Source organism: Galeopterus variegatus, unplaced genomic scaffold, assembly GCF_000696425.1.
Source record: "Galeopterus variegatus unplaced genomic scaffold, G_variegatus-3.0.2 Scaffold933, whole genome shotgun sequence".
Taxonomy (NCBI): domain Eukaryota; kingdom Metazoa; phylum Chordata; class Mammalia; order Dermoptera; family Cynocephalidae; genus Galeopterus; species Galeopterus variegatus.
In genome coordinates, this window is record NW_007727044.1 from 329,994 (window position 1) to 351,377 (window position 21,384).

The 21,384-nt window shown below is 35.6% G+C and overlaps 1 protein-coding gene across 1 annotated transcript in view; it reads right to left on the reverse strand.

Moving 5' to 3' along the window:
• Nucleotides 1-21,384, reverse strand: part of ATF6 (activating transcription factor 6) — a 204,719-nt gene that overhangs the window by 61,418 nt on the left and 121,917 nt on the right. The window contains exon 15 of the mRNA XM_008573560.1: nt 1,249-1,333. Within this exon, the coding sequence (XP_008571782.1) occupies nt 1,249-1,333 (85 nt within the window). The remainder of the gene's footprint in view (nt 1-1,248; nt 1,334-21,384) is intronic.

The window sequence follows — 21,384 nt, forward strand, 5'->3', positions numbered from 1 at the left end:
AATGTTATAGTTTTTTTCCTTAAATTTGTTCTGAACATCTTTTAAGACTAATATCATAATTTGTTATGCTTTAACAGAAAAAAAAAACATTTATGTTTTATGTCTATAAAGTTGACTCATAAGCATTTCTAATTATCTGTGCATAGCTCATAAAATTCTGTAGTTCTCTATGATCTTAAAATGTACAATGAATAATACTGGTTTCCTAAAGACTAAATTTTGTTAGAATTCACTTAGAATCGCCCCCCAAAATCTGGTGTTTTGTTTTATAATTATATTTGAGGGGTTAATTATAATCAGCAGTGAGAATATGGACGGGTTCAACTGCAGGTTAGTTCAAAGGGCTTTTCATTTTCATCTTCCTCATATAAAGTTTTCACCACTAGACAGAAAATTTAACAGTAGTTCTATTATGCCAGATAAATAAACTTGAGGAGGACGGCCAACTCTCCTATTTTCAATGAGCAGAATACGATGTGTCAGAGAAAGCAATTAGTCAATATTTGAAACTGTGCTCATTTATAACACACAGTTGGTACTGGGTGTAAGTTATTTCTCTTCTCCATTAAGGACCCATTTGGAAGCAATCTCTCCTTTACTAGATTTCTTTAGTACTTTCTATGTTACTTAGACTTTCTCTTTGGAGTACAGTGATTACTGTGTATGTCTTATTTTTCCTTCTAGACCCCGCAGGTACACTATGTCTTAACATCTTTGGATAGCCTAAAAGTATTATAATATTATTTCTATTTTGTTTAATATCCAGTTCTAGTACTAACAAAATGCAACAGTAATACTATCAATATCAAACTCATCAGTATCATGAATTAAACATAAATAGGCTTCTGTGGCTTAGACTAGAATCGTATCAACATTTAGGTTACACAGAAAACTGCTTTGAGTTCCAAAAACCTGATTTACAAACTTACTGTCAGAACACAGCAGAGACTTCTTACACTACATGTGTGACTAGAAAGACCCCAGACAGAAAGTCTACAGAGCAGTCAAGATGATAGCTTTTCCAATTTTATAAATAAAAGACTACTTTTTTCCTTTTAAACATACTGTAATTTTTTTAAAAAAGAATAACAATTTAAAAGTAATATTTTGTGGGAAAACAGTGGGAAAATATTTCAGAAATAATACATAGACATATACTTACCCAACATTTTAAATGTCCTTTAATCCAGAGAATCTTGGTTAAAAAGAGGAATCTCATGTCATTCATAAACCAAAATTTCAACTTACCATTTATGTTTATTGCTGGTAATACAATTGACATTTTTGGTCTTGTGGTCTTGTTATGGGTGGTAGCTGGTAACAGCAGGTGATCCTAAAATGGACAAAGAACAATCTGTTATATATAATAGCTGGCTTAGTGGCAATACACATTTACTGAGTGTCTACCATTACCAGGCATTATACAGTATTCTTGGAATACTCCTTGTCCTGATAACATATACGCTACAGTATATTATAAAGAGTATTAGTCAAACAGTCAGGACTAGGGGTTTCAATTCTAACTCTGCCACTAAATAGCTGTATGATTTGGACAAGACTATACTTTCTGGGTCTCAGTTTCCAGTCCTGTAAAATGATGGAGGCTAGATTAGATAATGTCACAAGATACTGAAGTTATCTATCCACTAAGCAGTCATATATATATATATATATATAAATATATTTTTTTTTCTTACCGGTAAGGGGATCACAACCCTCCGCACAGTGTAGCGCCGCACTCTCCCAAGTGAGCCACGGGTCCGGCCCAAGTATTTTGGAAAATGTGTATGTATCAGTAGGTATTCTAAAGCTGATTGTAAACAACTATGACTTTAATATGAACTATTGTTTTCAATAACTCTTCTTCCCAGCAAAAACATAAAAACTGTCACACATACAAAAGAAAAAAAAAAAAAGGAGGGCCGAGCCCGTGGCGCAGTCAGGAGAGTGCGGCGGGAGCACTGCGGGTTCGGATCCTATATAGGGATGACTGGTGCGTTCACAGCGCTCACTGGCTGAGCGCGGTGCGGCCGGTCTCAAAAAGGACAAAAAAAAAAAAAAAGGACACTAGCATTTCCATTTAAGGGAGCATGGTTAAACCAAGATAAAACTGAACCTAAGTTTAACCCATTTTGCTTTCTTGTTTCTGTCTGTGTTCATTGTTTCATCATTCATTCAATAAACTTGCTATATAAAAGGACGAATCAAAAAGATGGACTTGATACAGCTGAGAACGATAAAAATTCAGTGCAACTTAATTCAACGTCAATGTGATTATGAAATGCAATTATCAGCAAAGCTAAGAAAAAATCTAGAATGTGAAAAACAAATACAAATTGAAACTGATATACATGAACAGAACTGTGTAGAAAACATTTCCAGTAATTGCTTGTGCTTTGTGTAATTCAAGGCAACATTCCTTGAAAAACATCTTTTAAAATGTGGGGGGAGGGAAGGAGATGAGCGAAGTTCAGTTAGAATTCTAGCACGGCAGCATGGGAGTTTTTTTCGTTTTCTGGGTTTTTTTTTTAAAAGATGACCGGTAAGGGGATCTCAACCCTTGGCTTGGTGTTGTCAGCACCACGCTCAGCCAGTGAGCAAACCGGCCATCCCTATATGGGATCCGAACCCGTGGCCTTGGTGTTATCAGCACCACACTCTCCCGAGTGAGCCACAGGCCGGCCCATTCTGGGTTTTTTTTAAGTGCTTTATTAGACACAAAGATCACACATTTCTGAGAGTAAGATAACATATTAGAACCATGTAAAAAACAATTTGCTGATCTTCATGCCATAAAAATTATAAATGGTTTAATTCCTATAATTAAAACACTACCTCAGGGTCTCTAAATTGAATGAGAAAACAAACCAAAAAACTTGCAAGCTGGGCCGGCCCCGTGGCTCACTCGGGAGAGTGCAGTGCTGACAACACCAAGGCCACGGGTTCGGATCCTATATAGGGATGGCCGCTTTGTTCACTGGCTGAGCGTGGTGCTGACAACACCAAGTCAAGGGTTAAGATCCCCTTACCGGTCATCTTTAAAAAAAAAAAAACAAAAAACTTGCAAGCCCCAAATTAAGGCTACTGTAAAAATAAACACACTTAGATTCCACTGGTCATGGGTTAAGGTCAGGCTCAGGCTTAATTCTGAGTTTCCTGCTAAGATCTAGATGCCATGTTAAATGTTGTTTTTAAATATGATTTTCTGAACATACTGTCTCCTACTTTCAGTCTTCATTAAATTTCAAAGTAGTTACTTTTGCAGCAGAAAGCCAAACACCACATTATTAAAAAGAATCATAGCTTGCATGCATACAAATTATTACAGTTAACCTGCCTTTTCTCTAATTATTAAAGGTTTGCAAACTATGGGAATAGTCTACAATTTAAAGTGCTTATTTACCAAAAGGCCCAAAGATAAGAACTGCTGGGAAACAAAGCTGGTACATTACAAACTCTAATACTGTTTATCTTATACTAAAAAGTAATCATATGCCTTCACTTCAAAATAAACGTTTCTTGAACCTCACAACAGTGAATCACAAATCATTTTTTTTTCCTCTGTGTTCATCTCACTCTTTTTTAGATCGTTAATCCTTTTAGTCACATCATCAGAAACAAAGGATCTTTAGTTAGTCAATCAACAAATATTTACTGACTTCTTAACAATTCATTAAAAAAACAGTTACTGAGCACAGTGCCCTGCTATTTATTCAGCACTGTGCTACAGAGGCTATTTTCTTTTAACGAATATAAATCCAGGTTTTTATTTGGTTGGAGAAAACGCAAACTGACATAGAAACAGCCATATGTCCCCAATATATGTTTTCCTTCTTCTATAATATTATAGTAGAAACAGGACCTGTGATATTTAGTCGGGCACAAAGCCACCCAGAATAAACACTATATTCCCTAGCTTCCTTGCAACCAAGTGAGACCACATATTCTGGTCCGTGGGCTGTAAGGAGAAGTAGTACATACAACTTCTTCAAGTTGGTGATGGTGGAAAGCCATCCTCCTCCTTTTCTCCTTCCTGCTAGCTAGTAGGCAGACATTACTGCTAGAGCTGGAGTTGACATTTTGGGCCATCGAGATGGAAACTGCCAGTTGAGGATTAAGGAGCAACAAGACAGGAGACAGGGATCTTGATGATCAAGAAGCTACAATAAGATCTCTGGAACTTACACATGAGAGAGAAATAAAATTCTTTTTTTTTTTTTTTTTAAAAAAAGATGACCAGTAAGGGGATCTTAACCCTTGACTTGGTGTTGTCAGCACCACGCTCACAAAGTGAGCTAACTGGCCATCCCTATATGGGATCCAAACCCATGGCCTTGGTGTTATCAGCACCACACTCTCCCGAGTGAGCCACAGGCCGGCCACCAAGAGAAATAAAATTCTAATTTGTCTAAATCACTATTATTTTGTATGCTCTGTCACTCGAAGCCTAAACCCAAATTTAATTACTAGTTATATTATAAATTTGTGAAACAGTACTAAAGATATTCGGTCAAAAGAAATCTCAATAGGGGTTAAAATAATCAGGGACAGCTTTCTTATTTTTTTAACAGCATACAAAAACCATATTATTAAGCCTTCTTGAGATACTCTCCCCATCTCCTATCACTTTACTTAAATACTTATTAATGAACTAGTGAAGGAAATCCAATCCTGGAAAAGCAGAGGTTCAATTTGATGAATTTGAACTAAATTCCTTACTTTCTATTAGGTCAATTAAAATAACCAAATGCAACAAAAGTGAAACTACTTTAAAAAAATTTTTAAAGTGGGCCGGCCCGGTGGCTCACTCGGGAGAGTGCGGTGCTGATAACACCAAGGCCCCGGGTTCGGATCCCATATGGGGATGGCCGGTTCGCTCACTGGCTGGGCGTGGTGCTGACAACACCAAGTCAAGGGTTAAGATCCCCTTACCGGTCATCTTTTATAAAAAAAAAAAAAATTTTAAAGTTAGAAAAAGGATGTTGCCATAAAGATAAATATATCTTTTGGCATTGTCATTTAAAACTATATCACTAATTTTAAGACATCTTCAAATGGACTCCTGAAAAGCCTTTATAGGGCTTAGATACCATATGGTATCTTCAGGGATGAAACTATGTGGATAAATATTATAATCAACACATTGTTACTCCTATTCCCAGAAGAAGTTAAAGAAACATGGGGGGAAAAACCAAAACATTCCACTGTGAAAATAAAGCATCAGTTTTCCAATGTTATGCAATACTGCACATGAGAAAATATGCTGTTTTCATATAGTTCTCCCAATTCCCTTTTCCAAGCACTTTGTTAAAAATGGACAAAATATTAGTGCATAACATAGCATCCAAAATTATCTGTTTTTTCTCTTTTTAAGAAAGCAAAAGTTGACTTACCAAAAGAATAGGACTACATTTTGCTTAGCTGAAGGTTATGATGGTAATTGTAACCAAACAATTAAGGTCCTACTAAGAGTTATCAAATGTTGATTCTACACATCCATGTAGCATAGAAACTGACTTGCTAGATTAAATAACTCTTCCAACTCCCCCTACAGAACTCACTCCTTGGTGCCCATATAGCACACTGAACATTCACAACTAGGTGTCGTGGGTTTTTTTCCAAAACCAGTTTTGCCAATCATATTTGTTAGTATAATTGTGTAATTTAATAAATTATGACATGAACTGATAAAATACAGTATGAAAAGAAAGAGAACAAGACTTGATAAAGTGAATAAATTAAAAAATTTTCTCTCATTGCAAAACCACCATAAAAATTATAACAGTCTGAAGTTGGCTTAACAAGTATCTTAAGTTCTTATTCTAATTTAAAGTAACTGTTACTGATACTAAAAATTATGGTTGATGAACTATGGATGTAACTTCCACAAAAAAGGCAACACAGAACTCTAAATAGTGGATTTGGACTCAAAGAAAATACACTGACCTCACATAAAAAATGGACAAATGAATGCACATTTATATAATTAAATGAAATAAAATAAAGATATGTGTGTGTGTTTACGTATAAAATGATGCCCTGCTTTAACCAGTCTTGTTCATTAGGAGACCATCTACAAATACTAGTCCCTACTATGCTACAGAAAACAGCTTCTCCTGTATTGCGAAACTCTGGCTCAAGGTTGGAGCCCTTTACCTTTGATAGAAAGGAATGTATTTAATATCTAATGATGTCCCTTAGGAAGGAAGCTCAGTCTGCAATAGGCTGTACTTGTGACACTGAGCAGCTTTCACTTGGATCAACATGGACCTCTATGAAGCTAAAAGTTTTGCATATCAGGTCAATATTAATAACACTGGCCTCTTAACAGTTTACATTTGGCCCATACTCACCGGATTCCAGAGATCAGATTGGTTTTCCAACACAGAAAACTGATAAAACCAGATCAAAAATAAAAACAGCATCTATCCTTATTTCAAAAATAGTGTTGTATTAAATTTTCTCTAACCTATGCTCCTATCTTAGAGAGCTTGTTTTCTTCTATCACTCTACCTCATTTACCTTACCATTTTTCAAGCTGCCAAACAAATTGAAGAGCATGTCAAACCTCAAAAATAACAGGGCCAAAGCAGTAATTAGAAGTAGGCCTTTCAAAGTATTTATCTAAATTTACAACACTTGGAACTAATGTTTTCTAATAGTTATATTAATTGTTGATCAGAAAACAACAGCAATTAGGAAATATGAAATCATTAAGATATATAGACAGACATAGTGACATATCCTGAAAATAAAAAAAATAAATTAGAGGTAGTAAAATTAAATAGCATGTAATCATTTAAAAAGTCTATTAAAAGGTCTATGATGCAGGGTTTCTCATAGTGAAAACACACGCAAAATACATTACTTATCCCCAAACTAGAAATTGTTAATATAAACAGCTAATATGAACACATTATATATGCCACTAATGTATGAAATAAAACTGCAGACCAATAAGAGGAAATATAAAGCTTGCATCTGCACCATTAGTAAGCATGTCAGCTAGAGGAAGAACAAATCAAAACTATTACTGTACAACAGATGGCTCAAGAGTGAGCCAAGGTTTACATTTTGACAAGAGGAAAATTTTGACAATTAATACAAACCTGATAGGGCTGGCAAGGTCACGAGACCTCAGCTTGAAATCTTAAGTACAAACCCAAGTTTTGCTTTAAGATATGGTTCTCATATCAACCTCTGCAGGAAGCCTGCCAAACCTGCCCAACTGACCTTGGTCTCACTTTTTATTCACACAAAAACGTATTAGGTTGAACCATACAAAGTTGTCATTTCTGTGGGTCAAACAGTAATTTTGTAAGGTTCAACCTAAGGTTATATGTGCCTCTCTTTTTAAAAGCGAGAATTAATTTTGAGTTTCTTGGTCAAAATAGTTTCTTGCAAATACTTTCCCAAGGATAAGATAGTAACTTCCAAATCATTATTCTTTCTTGATGCGAATTTCAGGGAAAAGTGTTTCTAAACCAGATCAGGATATTTTTCCCTAGAGAAAGCTCATTGATAAAATCTTGGTTACATGTTTTGGACAGGTATAGGACTAGAAGTCTTTGACCCTGTACTTCACATTACTACATTCAATAACTTGAGCTAATCAAAGTTTGAAATTTTTTCAGCTATCAGCTATAATAGGGAGCTTTTTCAGAGACTGGGCATGTGTGATTTAGGGAAATAAGTTAGGACCCCTGAAACTTGTTATCAATTGTCATTTGCTGAGTATGGCAATCCAAAAAAAAAAAAAAAAAGGTCTTATTAAGAGAAAAGATCAAGCACTAAATGCATAAACAGTTTAACCATTTGAAAGTTTGTCAAACATAATGTTTACAGTATGTTTCATTTTAGAAAATTCACTTTGGGCCGGCCCGTGGCTCACTCGGGAGAGTGCGGTGCTGATAACACCAAGGCCCCGGGCACGGATCCCATATAGGGATGGCCGGTTCGCTCACTGGCTGAGCATGGCGCTGACAACACCAAATCAAGGGTTAAGATCCCCTTACTGGTCATCTTTTAAAAAAAAAGAAAATTCACTTTACTCAAGATTACAGATAGAAAATGAATTTCCTATAGATTAAATCGCATCTGCCAGATATGCTACAAAAGCAATCCACAGGGGGGCAGAAAAGAGGGTCTGTGGCTATAGCCAACTGAGTCAACAATTTCCTAAGAAACAGGATACTAGGAAACACTTCAAGGAAAAACTTAAACATAGATATCTAAGAGAATTATTTTTTGTTGGAAAAAAGGGAAAAATGTTGGGTTGAAAATGAAAAATAATTTTTTTTTTTTTTTTTTTAAAGATGACCGGTAAGGGGATCTTAACCCTTGACTTGGTGTTGTCAGCACCATGCTCAGCCAGTGAGCGAACTGGCCATCCCTATGTGGGACCCGAACCCGGGGCCTTGGTGTTATCAGCACCACACTCTCCCGAGTGAGCCACGGGCCGGCCCTGAAAAATAATTTTTAACGTTCTAGGCAGAGACTCAAAGTAGTCTTAAATGTCATCTGTGTGTATAGGTAGCATGGCAGGGTGGGAAAGGAACACAGGAAGATATTCTAGCTGACTCTTTCATATCAATGATTCCCCAACTTTCTGGAAGGGGAGAAAAAAGGGGTCCCACTTAATTTATATTTCTCCTTGCATAATCCTTAGAGACTGGACATTCCTTCAGCCTTCACTATACATCTTGATCTTTTTCTTTCCAAAGCAATTTTGATCTTGGTTTCACACAAAGAAATAGGGGGGACTATAAAAGGTCCCTAAAGTACATTTTAGGAAAGATTGGTCTTGACAAGGCAAACTACAAAGAGAAAAAAAATATATGTCCCTTAAATTTCTTTTTATGTCCTTAAAATTTTAACCATAATCTGCAATAATCTGATTTACCTATCTCAGTGAATAAATTTTCTCTCAGAATCTTGGGCTAGCAAAATAGCCAAACTGAACACTTGCTCACATTGGAAGCTCAGCTTTATTGCCAGCTGCAATTCCAATTAAGAATGGAGGTTTGATACCATACAGACCTTACATTAGAATGGAGGTATGATACCATACAGACCTTAATCCAGAAGAGTTCTCTTTTCATAGTACATGGGATATACTTTCCAGAGCCTAGTAGAGCTTTCATCATTCTCATCATAAATAAACAAGAAGATTTCAGTTTCCATTTAGTTTTAAAGTGCATTTTTGAGATATAATGCATTAGTAGGAAATAATGAAAATTTAATTTTCATTGTTTGGTCAAGTATTGTTCTAGAAAAGATTTCATCTTAATTTCAGGGAGCAATGTCTTAAAAGGCAAACTGAAGTATAACAGTATTAATTTTAGGTTCTGTATTAATTAGGTATCTTTCAGAAAGCATTAATCTTACAGTCAAAGAAAGCTGGGATCAGAAGTGAAAGCAGTGACAGTAATAGGTCCTAAAACAGAAGTTCTTAACAAAGGATACATATCAGAATCACCTGCAAGATTTTATAATATAAAAATTATAAAACCCACCCCCTGAAAAAAAATTCTGATATGGTAAGTCAGAGGTGGGCCAAAATTTGCACTTTTAAGTATCCCTGGTGATTCAGATGCAGAGAGTTCCAGCATTCTGCTTTCACAAGCACTGGCCAGTGTGGCATAGACTGAGATTGAGAGCATGGACTCCAGAGCTAGATTGCTGGGTTTTTATTGTCTCTACCACCTAATTTCTAGCTGTAGGATCTAGAGCAAGTTCCCTAATCTCTCTGTGCCCTTGTTTTCTCATCAGTAAAACAGGGACAGTAACAACATCTATTGCATGCACTGTTTATAAAGATTAAACAGGTTAATACTTTAAAGCACTTGGAACAGTGACTGGCATGTAGAAAGCACTATTGTAAGTGTTCAATAATTTTTTTTAAAGGACCAAAAAGTTTGAGGTCTGAGAAGTCCTTGAGGAAATGCAACAGTTAGCACCAGCATGGACACTGGTACAGAAAATCTAGATTTGTTGTTTAAGTTTATTCCCCTCAACCTCATAGTTGAGAGCCACTGCTCCACTGTTGAATAAAAGAAAGTGGGTGACAGGTACTGATGACTGATCCAAACTCTTTAACCTAGAAATGAAAGCTTTTTGTAATTTGGTCCCAGGTCATATACAAACTGATCTGGCCTCTTTCCATCATGATCTCTCACTACTCCTTTTCATAAACACTAGCACTGGTGATCACAGATATTCTCTATAAATTCAACCAGGAAAAGAAAACACCCTCAAATTTCATTTCGTTTAATTTAAAAGATGACAGGGAGAAAACAATTGATAGTAATATAAATTAGTAATAATTGATAATAACAATTTTCTTAATTGAAAATAATTGAAGCATTCAAAGGCTCCATCCTATCCCTGTGCCTTTTTTTTTAAGTGCTGATGGATTGTGCGTGTGGTAGGGGCAAGGTAACTGGTGGAAAGGAGAGTTGGAAGAAGCTAACTTGGTTTAAATTTTAAAAGGTATGAGTTATCAGCAGAGAAAAAAAACTCTAGAAGTTGGAAGTAAGGGAAAGAAATGGGTAAAAGAGGCCAGCTGGCGCGGTCCACGCCATGGCAGAGTCCTGAAAGGAATAGCTTGGGCTGCCCTCTCCGAGTTGGCAAGGCCGCCGGAGGGAGAGCTGCTGGCAGGACCACGGCTACAAGCACTTGCTTTCGCTGTAAGGATCTCTGCCTTGGCATAGTGGTACTGCTTTTATTTACTCTTTTGATGTTTTGGTCAGCGTGGCAGTTTCCTAAGTTTCCAAAGGATGCAGAAAATGACAAACAGTTGTTGTCATAAAATTAGACAGTCCCACCAAAGATCCGGGAAGACTGAACAATTCCAAATTGTCCCTTTTGAGTCAATTAATTATGCCAACGGATGTTTCAAAGACATCGGTTACGATTAATCATGAGCAATTGCCTTTACCAAAGAAATTAATAAAAGAAGTCCCCATCCTCTTCCCACCATCTAGGTAAATGGTTACATGGGATATAAAATGAGAAAGGGAAAAATTTGTACCCTCCCAGGGGACGTCCAAAGTATGATCTAAGTTGGCAAACATCATTTACTGGAGATTATATTAATGGCAAGAGAATGCTTGGTATTAATGGGAAATTATATGATTGGGATAAATTAAGTATATGGGAATGAAACCGTAGAATTCCCTTTACTTGGTGGTGTCCAGTTTTAAATAAATCATTAAGAATCAGGTGTTGGGATAAAAATATATGCTGTAAAATTATTAAACCTGCAAAATTAGATCTTAGAAAAATAAGAGAGTGCAACTGGTTTTGTGAGGGATGGTGCTGTGCACAATGACACTTTGACATTTAGATCAAGATTACAGGGCCACAGAAATGTTAACATTTTTCCTTTTAGCAAAGTTGTATTTACATTTAAGAACAGATATAGGTTATCTACAAAATAGCTGCCACCCTGTTAATAGGGTGGATATTAACCACAGCTTGCTAACAGAAAAAGGTCACAAGATAACTTCAAGACAATGAAGGGATGGTTTCAATCTGATAACCTGATTCCAGGAAAAAGAAGCATGAGTTGATCACCTGAGACATGCTGACAAAAGGAAAGGACTGGCTGACCTCTAAAAAAGTTTCCTCCCTGCTTTTTGGACTATTGATTTAAGCTTGCTGATACAATAAAAATAGTACCCAAAACTCCCCTGCAGAGAAAAATCTAAATAAAAGGCATTGTCTCATGCTCTACTGGGCTCCAGCTGCAACACGCTGACAGCCCGCAGAGAGAGAATGTGCATATTGATGCATTGAGGTCTCCATCTGTGTTTGTTATTTTCACCAACCCTCTTTATTCCTTTTTGGGTACCCACCCCTTGCTGAAGCTGGACTTCAGCAGCCAGCTTGAGCTTCGGCCTTTGTGTGACAGCAGAGAGACTGGGACAGTGACTCTGTGGTGTGTGTCAGTGTTGGGAAGGGAGGAAAGTTGGGGGAGATGAAAATCTTAAAATGTTTTGCTGTCTGTGGTTTGATTTAAAATTCCCTTTGGAGTATCTTCAAGAGACTTCATTAAAGGCCTACATTACTTTTGAAGTTTTTCAGGTGTTGGATTTATATATTTTTTGGATACGTCACCATGCCAAAATCAGCCTTAAAAAACAGCAAGCAAAAAAGTCCAGTTTTATTTGAATTACATAGATAAGGGGTGCTGTGGATTGGATGTCCCTCCCAAGCTCATTAAGACTTAATCCCCACGGTGACAGTGTTAAGAGGGTGGGAAATCCAATTATGGTAATTGAAAGGTGGGATCTTGAAGAGGTGATTAGATTGTGAGGACCATTCCCTACCGAATGGATTAGTCCAGTGATGATTTAATGATGATCATGGGCATGGTTCTGTTTGTTTTAAAAGGAGAGCATGTGAGAAGCTCTCTTTCTCTACTCAGCCATCTGCCATGTGACACCCTGCATTGCTGTCACCACCCATCAACAAGGCCCTCTCCAGATGTATTCTCTGGACTTTGGACTTCCCAGCCTCCAAAAATGTAAGCAATAAATATTGTTTCCTTACAAATTACTCAGTTTCAGGTATTTCTGTTATAAGCAGCAGAAATGGACTAAGATAAGGGGTCTTTTCCTCTGTGGGGACTTCATAATGGTCTTTTGGCAGAGAAGTACCTTTAAAAAAATCAAACCAAATCCTAGTAGAACCCCTCCCCCATCCCCCCCAAACCCCCAAAGTTTTCACAGGCTTAGTTATCTGAAGAATTTGAGCAGCTGCCATCTCTATAACACATGCCCCTCTCTGCTCTCCCCTCTACTGTCATGTCTCCTATCCCTCCTAATCCCTGGAGTGGACCAGCCACTCAGCTCCTGCTGTGGCCTGAAGCACTTTTCCCCCAGCTTCAGCCCAATCTGCTCTCCTGCCTGTGGTATTTCTCTTTCCAACTGCAAAAAGTCATGGCTATGCCTAATATCTATCCAAGTCTAGATGAGACCAATCACACCACTAGTTATTTTTGGTTCTACTACAGATATTTTAAACTATTTTGTTCATTGCCAAATCCCCAGGATCTACTATAGTCTTCCATACAGGAGGTAAAACAACTTGTAATATAAATAAATTAGCTATAGGAGGACTATTACAATAGCTTTTTAACTAGATTTTTGCTTCAAGAAGGCAAGGGTCTCTGAAACCCTTTCAGTGCGTCTGCAAGGTCAAACTGTTTTCACAATATTACTAAAACATTATTTGCCCTTTTGTACTCTGTTGAAATTTGCACTGATGATGAAAAAGCATGGTAAAACTACTAGGTCTTAGCATGAATCTAGGTAGTGGCATCAAACTTTCCTAGTAGTCATTGTATTCTTCACTTCTACATACATTGAAAATAAATCAATGAATGAATGAATGGATAAAAAAAGTTTTAAGCCAATGTCAATTAAGAATATCCTTACTGAAACAGAAGTTAATAATAATCTGTATTGAGATTTTTGAGTGAAAATCAGAATTTTTGAAAACCTTTTATCCACCACCATGAGCGTGACTTTAACATGATTGACAGTGATACTAATGAATATGATTTTTTAAATATAGTATAATAAAATATGTTAATATTTAGAATATCTGTATAACTCAGTGAACCAATATCTTCCAAATAATTAGGGCATGATGTTACAAAATCATCACGGGTAAAAGTTCCATTCAAAGTACAAGATAGGGGCTGGCCCGTGGCTCACTTGGGAGAGTGCGGTGCTGATAACACCAAGGCCAAGGGTTCGGATCCCACATAGGGATGGCCGGTTAGCTCACTGGGTGAGCGTCGTGCTGACAACACCAAGCCAAGGGTTAAGATCCCCTTACCGGTCATCTTTTAAAAAAAAAAAAAAACAAAGTACAAGATAGATCAATGGGTTTTAATGTTACAGAGTATAAAAGCTTCACTGATACGCCTTCAGATTCCGTAGTGCAACTAATCTTATATGAAATTGTCACTTGTTGAGTTTTAATGTAGTATCAAAAAAGATTAGCCCAGAATTATATGAAAAGGCCATTAAAATATCCTCCCTTTTCCAACTAATCTGTATGAGAGTGAATTTTCTTTACATATTTCAACTAAAATAAAATATTGCAAAGATTGAAAAAACATGAGAATCATGCTATCTTCTACTAAATCAGATATAAAAAATTGCATGGTTGTAAAACAATGCCACTCTTCTCACTATTTTTTCCCTTTGGAGGATATAATTATTTTTCATTAAAAATGTTATTTATTAAAAATAACATTTATTATTATTTATGGTTTATTATTATTTTCAAATAAAACATTAAATAATATTTCAAGCAATCCTACTTCTTTTTTTTTTTTTTTCCTTTTTGTCTTTTTTCGTGTCCGGCAACGGATCGCAACCCTCAGTGTCGCGCCCGTACCGGACTGGGACCGGCAACGGGATCACAACCCTCGGTGTTGCGCCCACACCTCGCTTAGCCAGTGAGCGGGAACTGGTCTGTATGTGGGATCCGAACCCTCGGCGGGAGCGCCACCACGCTCCCAAGCGGCGCACTGTAGCAGTGTGCCACCGGGCCGGCCCAAGCAATCCTACTTCTGGTTATATATCCAAAAGAAATAAAATCATTATCTCAAGGAGAAAAAAAAATATTTTAAACACTTCTTAGTTTTAATTTCTACTAATGGCTAATGATATTCAGCATCTTTTTATGTGCTGTTGGCCATTTGCATATCTTCTTTGGAGCCCATTTTTAAATTGAGTTGTCTTTTTATTGTTGAATTGTAACATTTCTTTATATATTCTTGATATAATTCCCTTATCATATATATGGTGTGCAAATAGTTTCTCCCATTCTGTGGGTTGCTTTTTCTCCTTCTTAATAATGTCCTTTGAAGCATATAAGTTTTCGCTTTTGAAGAAATCAATTTATCTGTTTTTTTATTTTCTTACTTGTGCTTTTGGTGTCTTATCTAATGCATTTTTAGTTTTCTTAACTTTTCCAGAGTGGCTACACCATCTTACATTCGCACGAGTAATGTATGAGTGATCCAGTTTCTTTGAATCCTTACCAGCATTTGATTTTGTCACTATTTTAAATTTTCAGTCAATTATTAAGATGTAGTTAAAATGTCAACTCCATTCTCAACTTTCTAGGACCAATTCCCACCTACCCACTTCTCCTCTTTCCATGTCCACTCTCTACCCTCTAGGCCCAGGCAAAATTAATTGCCCCTAATATATGTTCCCACAATCCCTTATGCCCATCACCATGAAATCAACATATTATAGTTTGTGTTATTATGTCTGTTTCTACTGGGCTGCGTTTCTTCAGTGCTCTTCTACTGGGCTGCATTCATAATGGTAGGATCCATGGGCTTCCTGAAATTATTTGATATTCTGTTTTAAGATGTATATGTATTTTTCTTGGGAGAGGGAGAGGTCCATGATCAAAAAAGGATGAAGGACCACTGCTTTAGACAGAAAACTCCCTCTTTCAATTTCCAGCATCTCAGGCTAAAGGTACCCAATAAATATTTTAACATGAATGACTCTTTTAGTGAAAAAATGTTATCTCATTCAAAATTGTTTCATGTCTTATAGCATGAAAGTCATTTGTCTTTAACAACTACTTTACTTACTTTCAAGCAAAGAGATTAACTTATAGCCATAATGTGCTCGAGTGGTTAGATTCTATTTACAGTAAAACAGTGAGAAATCTTTAGCAAAGCATTTTATAAGTAACAGTTGATTCTCCCAATTAGTGACTATCTGTTTTCTTCCATCCCAGACATGATTTAATAGAAATGACTAACAACTGCTCTGGTCAGTTTGTGGCTACTCTATCATCATGGTTATTATTCAGTCACATCCTTTGTAAACTTTTTTAGCCTTTACAGTCTCACTCACAATTAAATACATTCTTTTCCTAACACATCTCAAGTTCCACCAAAACAAATACTACTGTCAATCTGTATTCATAACATGATGAAATATATTAGGAATAAAAGGAATTTAAGGCTCCTCTACAAAAATGAGATGTTTGAAAGTTTTGTATCCATAGCCCTAGAATATATTGGGTAAATAACAGTACCTCCAGCTCTGGATGGGTGCCTAATATAAGTACTGGAGTAAGCTATGGAATGTATAGGTAATGAGTTCAATAATTCTGTGCTTGTCCCACAGCATAAAATGTGTAAAAAGAGCAGAGAAAATTTTTCAGTGATATACAAGAAGAGGAATAAAGTAGTAGACTGTTGAGTCCACCTACTCGATTTAAACTGTTTAAAATTTATGAAATAATTTTTACCCAGAATTTTTATCTTTAATTGACAAATAAGACTTAATAAGCTTAAAGGAATTTCTTTCTACATATTTTGACAAACTATTTAACTTTTAAGTATTTAAGAAACCAACTTTTTAAATACAGAAATCAGAAAAGGTAAATGAAGCATTATGTTCAGGATGACAGAGAATCAATTTTGAAAAACAAGTTTGAGGATTCTTTGCTCTTTGATATACTAGACTTATTTCTCCCTAATTCTTAGAAAAGTTTTAGAGAATTACTGAAGTGTTAACGGGGTGAGAGAGTTGATTTCAAGTGGGCTTGTGCAGCGTGAGGATTCAGTACAGATGTTTGAAATAACTTGCAGCTGTTGCAGGGTGCACAGGCTTAATGACATCACCAGGAATACCGACAGAGAATTGCCTGGAGTACTTTAAAGTATTTATATTATTGTGATGTGAAAAATTTTTTTAATTAGAAGCCAAAAAATAGTGTAAAAACCTAATTGGCCTTTGTTTAACTCTGAATCATATTTTTAGATGTCTCTCGACATTGTTACATATTCCTGGGTTACGTATCCACATGTCTTACAAAAAGGGAGAAACAATTTTCTTCGGTTTGATCCAGTTTTGATTTAGTTCAATTTAGTTCAAAACACTTTATAAATTTACTATATGTAAAACACCATAAGGGATAAAAGGGTGAACTAAATACCCCTCACCATTCTCAAGAAACTTTACCTAGTGAGGATATACATAAAAATAATACAAGAATAAATAAGTACTACATAACACTATTAAGAGAATCCAATGGAATCATGAGGATTTAATTGAGCATTCAAACGCTGCTCCTTGAGGAAGAGCCTGACTACCTATAGGTACTCTTAGGCACCAGAGGTACATTATTCTTTCATTCAGATAATAATACTGGGTATTTGTCTTAATTTTCATATGTCAAACCTACCATCTATTTCATTTCTAAAGCATATGGAGCAGCCCTGAATTAGTAATATGAAATAATAGTTCTCTAGGCCAAGAGCCTAGATAAGACATGATATTGAGAAGGCATGCTTAACGGGTATGCTAGCCATCCATTCCTGTCAGCATTCTAAGTTCCAAGACCCAGGTGGACTCTGAGGAGGCTTAGCTCACAAAGTTTAGCCTCTATCTGAATGGTTTTTACTGAATTGTACATTATAAACCAGATGACAGCTCAATAAAAAATTTACTAAGAGTCAAAATAAATCTACTCTTAATGGAATACCATGTCCTCATAACATGCCACTATCGGTATTGGCACATCTAGGATCATCTCAGTTACCTTAGAAATCTTAGTTCAAGAGCAGTGTTTACTGAAAACCAGATACATATATGAGAACCACATACGTAACTTTAAAATTTCTGGTACACACAATAAAAAGCAAAAAGAAACGGGTGAAATTAAATCTACTTTATTTGACCCAATATATCCAAACTATTATCTTTCAACATGTAATCAACATAAAAAGCATTGAAATATTTTACTTTTTTTCTTCGTACTAAGTCTTCAAAATCTAGAGTTTATTTTACACTTATAGCACATCTCAATTAGGACTAGTTACATTTCAAGACTAGAGGCTACTGTACTGAACAGTGCAGCTCTAGAGGATAAACTGCTTTTGGGAAATAGCCCTGTCAAGGCTTCCTCTCTAACAGAAAACTACAACTCCTCTGCTTTTCCCCTTTATTCTGTAGTTTATTTAGGAAAGCAGTCATGACAGCTTCATTAAGCAGTTCTTTAGTGGCAAAGGTTGAGGGGTAGGGGAGTTGATTAGTAGGATATTTTAAGCTCATATATTAATAGTGAAATAAATAGAATTCTGCACTACATTTCTCCTAGTCTGTCTCCAAAAGCTCTAATACCATTGTCCTCTAACAGAAATGGCATTCCTAGTGGTATAACTCCTCCCAGATGGATATGGAACTGGAAATATGGAAGCTCCTGAACTTTGTTTAGTAAGGAGCATTTTATATGAACAAATTAACTTTGTTACACTTAACATAAAAATTTAGAGATTGTGGTTTGAGTTTTTTCCCATCATCTTCAATTAAGTAAAAATATTACAGTCCATTTTGGTTTAGAAACATTCCAGCTTCTCTTAAATTTCACAGAATAAAATAATATACCATTTAGAGGGGGTGATATGTCAATCTTAAATTTTGCTGGTTTGTATATTTCTAGAAGAATTCTTTTTAATACAATTTCATTTACTGATAATAAGGAGGCAGTATATTGCAGAGAAAAGAACATTAGCATGAAATGGAACACGATTGACTTCTAGGCCTTGATTCATCACAAATAAGTTGTGTGATGCTGTACAACTCTGAGTCTAAATTTCTTCATCTGTAAAATAAGGGAGTAAAAGTACATCTCCAAATCTCACAAATCTAAAGCGGAAACTATATATTTATTCAAGAATTTCATAATGCTTAGCACTGTGAAAGCAACAGTATTTGAAGCAAATGTTATTTCCAGTGTCCTGCTGTAAAACTTTGTTAAAGTGAGAATAATAAATAATAAAGCTAAAATAAATGGCCAAGTTGTAAAAAGGAACTTAATCCTATTGATTATAGGTTCAATTCCTGCACATCCACTCCCTCTAATTTTTCACCAATAAGTAAATATAACACTTGACATTCTCTGTGTGAGAGAATTCATTACGTTCCATTTACTAGTGAAACATTTTAAACCTGTGTGACTAGGATCACTAAGCTTGACTGATAAAATTCTGCTACTGACCTTTGGGAACTTGAAGATTCATCAACATAAAGTAAGCAAAGAAAAAAACACATACAAATGTATGATCATTTAATATAGAGCACCTACTGTTGATGAAAAGACAAATAATGAAACTTCTATATATATTCTGCTTCCCATGGATAATTTCAGTTCAAGGTAGGCAGATATTTATATGTGTTAACACAATAGTTTTCTCACGCAGGGAACAGGGATGGTCCAGCATCTGTTTCTGTAACTGACTGGGTCCTTTGTTTTTTTAAAAAGATCAGTAAAAAATTTTTTAAATGCCTTGATGTCAATGTACAGTAGCATTTTTCAGAAATGTTTAAATGTTGACAGAAGTAGGATTCCCTCCTACTCATACCAAATCACGTAAGCAGGAACAACTCATCTAATCAATATAAAACAACAAGGCTGCTTTCTCATACAGATTTTATAGAAGTAATTAAATGCTTTGGTGTGTGTGTGGGGGGGAGAACAAGCACTAAATAATAAAATGATCACCGATACACTGCTAAAACCACTATGGAGATCCAACTGAGAGTAAAATCCTATCTAACTGTCTAGACATTCTCATAGTCATCTAGGCACATGTCCTCCTGGCTACTTGATCACTATTTTCCATACTCTAATCAAAATCCCTGCCTCATACAAATATTTTCACAGTTAGGGAAAAGAGCCAGAAGAATCCTTGGAACACAGAATGAATGGGGGTTTGTTTACTGCTATTTGAATCTGGGGATAAAAGTCAAATGAAATTATTAGACTGGCTTTAAATAGAAGTGCTTATACTCTACAGAAGTATGCATATGCTATGTTACAATAATGTGAAAACATATGCATCCTTTAAAATAAGTGAAACACATGAATTTCAATAATTTTGTTAGACTAATGGGCTATGGGTGATTTCTCCTTTATTTTTCAAATTTCTGAGCATGGAGATAGTCCTTTTGAAAATAAAAAGCATTTTAAAATGATAACATAGTTATATATTAATGGTTGAGACCATTTGGTAAGAATTCTACAGAAATACGTAAACCTCATAAAGACTACAAAATAAATGTTGCCTCTAACAACCAAAGAATTTATAAACGATTAAATAATCTTTAAAAACTCTTGGGCCGGCCCGTGGCTCACTCGGTAGAGTGCGGTGCTGATAACACCAAGGCCACGGGTTCGGATCCCATATACGGATGGCCGGTTTGCTCACTGGCTGAGCGTGGTGCTGACAACACCAAGCCAAGGGTTGAGATCCCCTTACCGGTCATCTTTAAAAAAAAAATAAAATAAAATAAAAAAATAAAAACTCTTAACTCCAAAGTTCAAGAATTTTAAAATTAATACTCTTCTATATCATTTATGTGTTTTAAGAAAGGTATTTCATTCAATTCTAAAAAACAGATCTACTAATTTCAGAGTTTCCAATCAAATTTTAGTTAGTGGCTTTCATGAATTTGAAACTAAAATTATTTAATTCCAAAATGAGTTTTTAAAACTTATTAACATTAAAAACTTATATTTCTTTATATACACATACACTCTCAATTCAGCTGTTTTGTTAGAAAGGAACAAAAAAGATTTCAGTCTCTACTATGAATAATAGCCAAATGATTCACACTGGTACCATATTTTAACACCAGTTCCTGAAATAGGTTTATTATTATAAAAGTTTTTCCAACCATTTGCAAGAAAGGGGAAAAATCACAAAGGGATTACTTTTTGCAGAAACAGCAACTTTATAAAAGCATTCCTGTACCAATTTAGTTTGATAGAGTATTAGAGAAGGGAAAAAAATGCAAATACCAGACATCTTTAATTACGAAGGACATGCATATTTTCTTAGTAAAAGGCATGCATGGGATTAGAGATAATTTATTTCAATCTGGCATAGGGTTTGACAGTTTAAGAGTAAAAGGAGTAAGTAAAAGATGATGGTTATATTATGTATGGAACAGATATTTTAAACCTTAGATGATTAACACTAGTTGAAAATTTAAACATTTGGACTTCTCTTACATTGTCCACTACACACTTGTGTACAATTAAATGCCTGTCAAATGGTATGAACTAATGTAAGACTCCTGGCACTTTTCTGAATTAGATATAACACCTTACTAGGGAAAGAAAGAGAACTCTTGATGGGGGATGTGAAATGTAAACAGATGTCTTTCTATTAGGCAATATCTTTTGTTATTGCTTTTTAAGGGCAGATTTGAGAGACTCACACTTTTCAGAAGTTCAACAAAAGAATAAACTTGTTTTACTTTGTTATCATTTTTTAGGAATTTACTTTGAAAATAAAGTTTCCACTAGACCAGTTTACACATT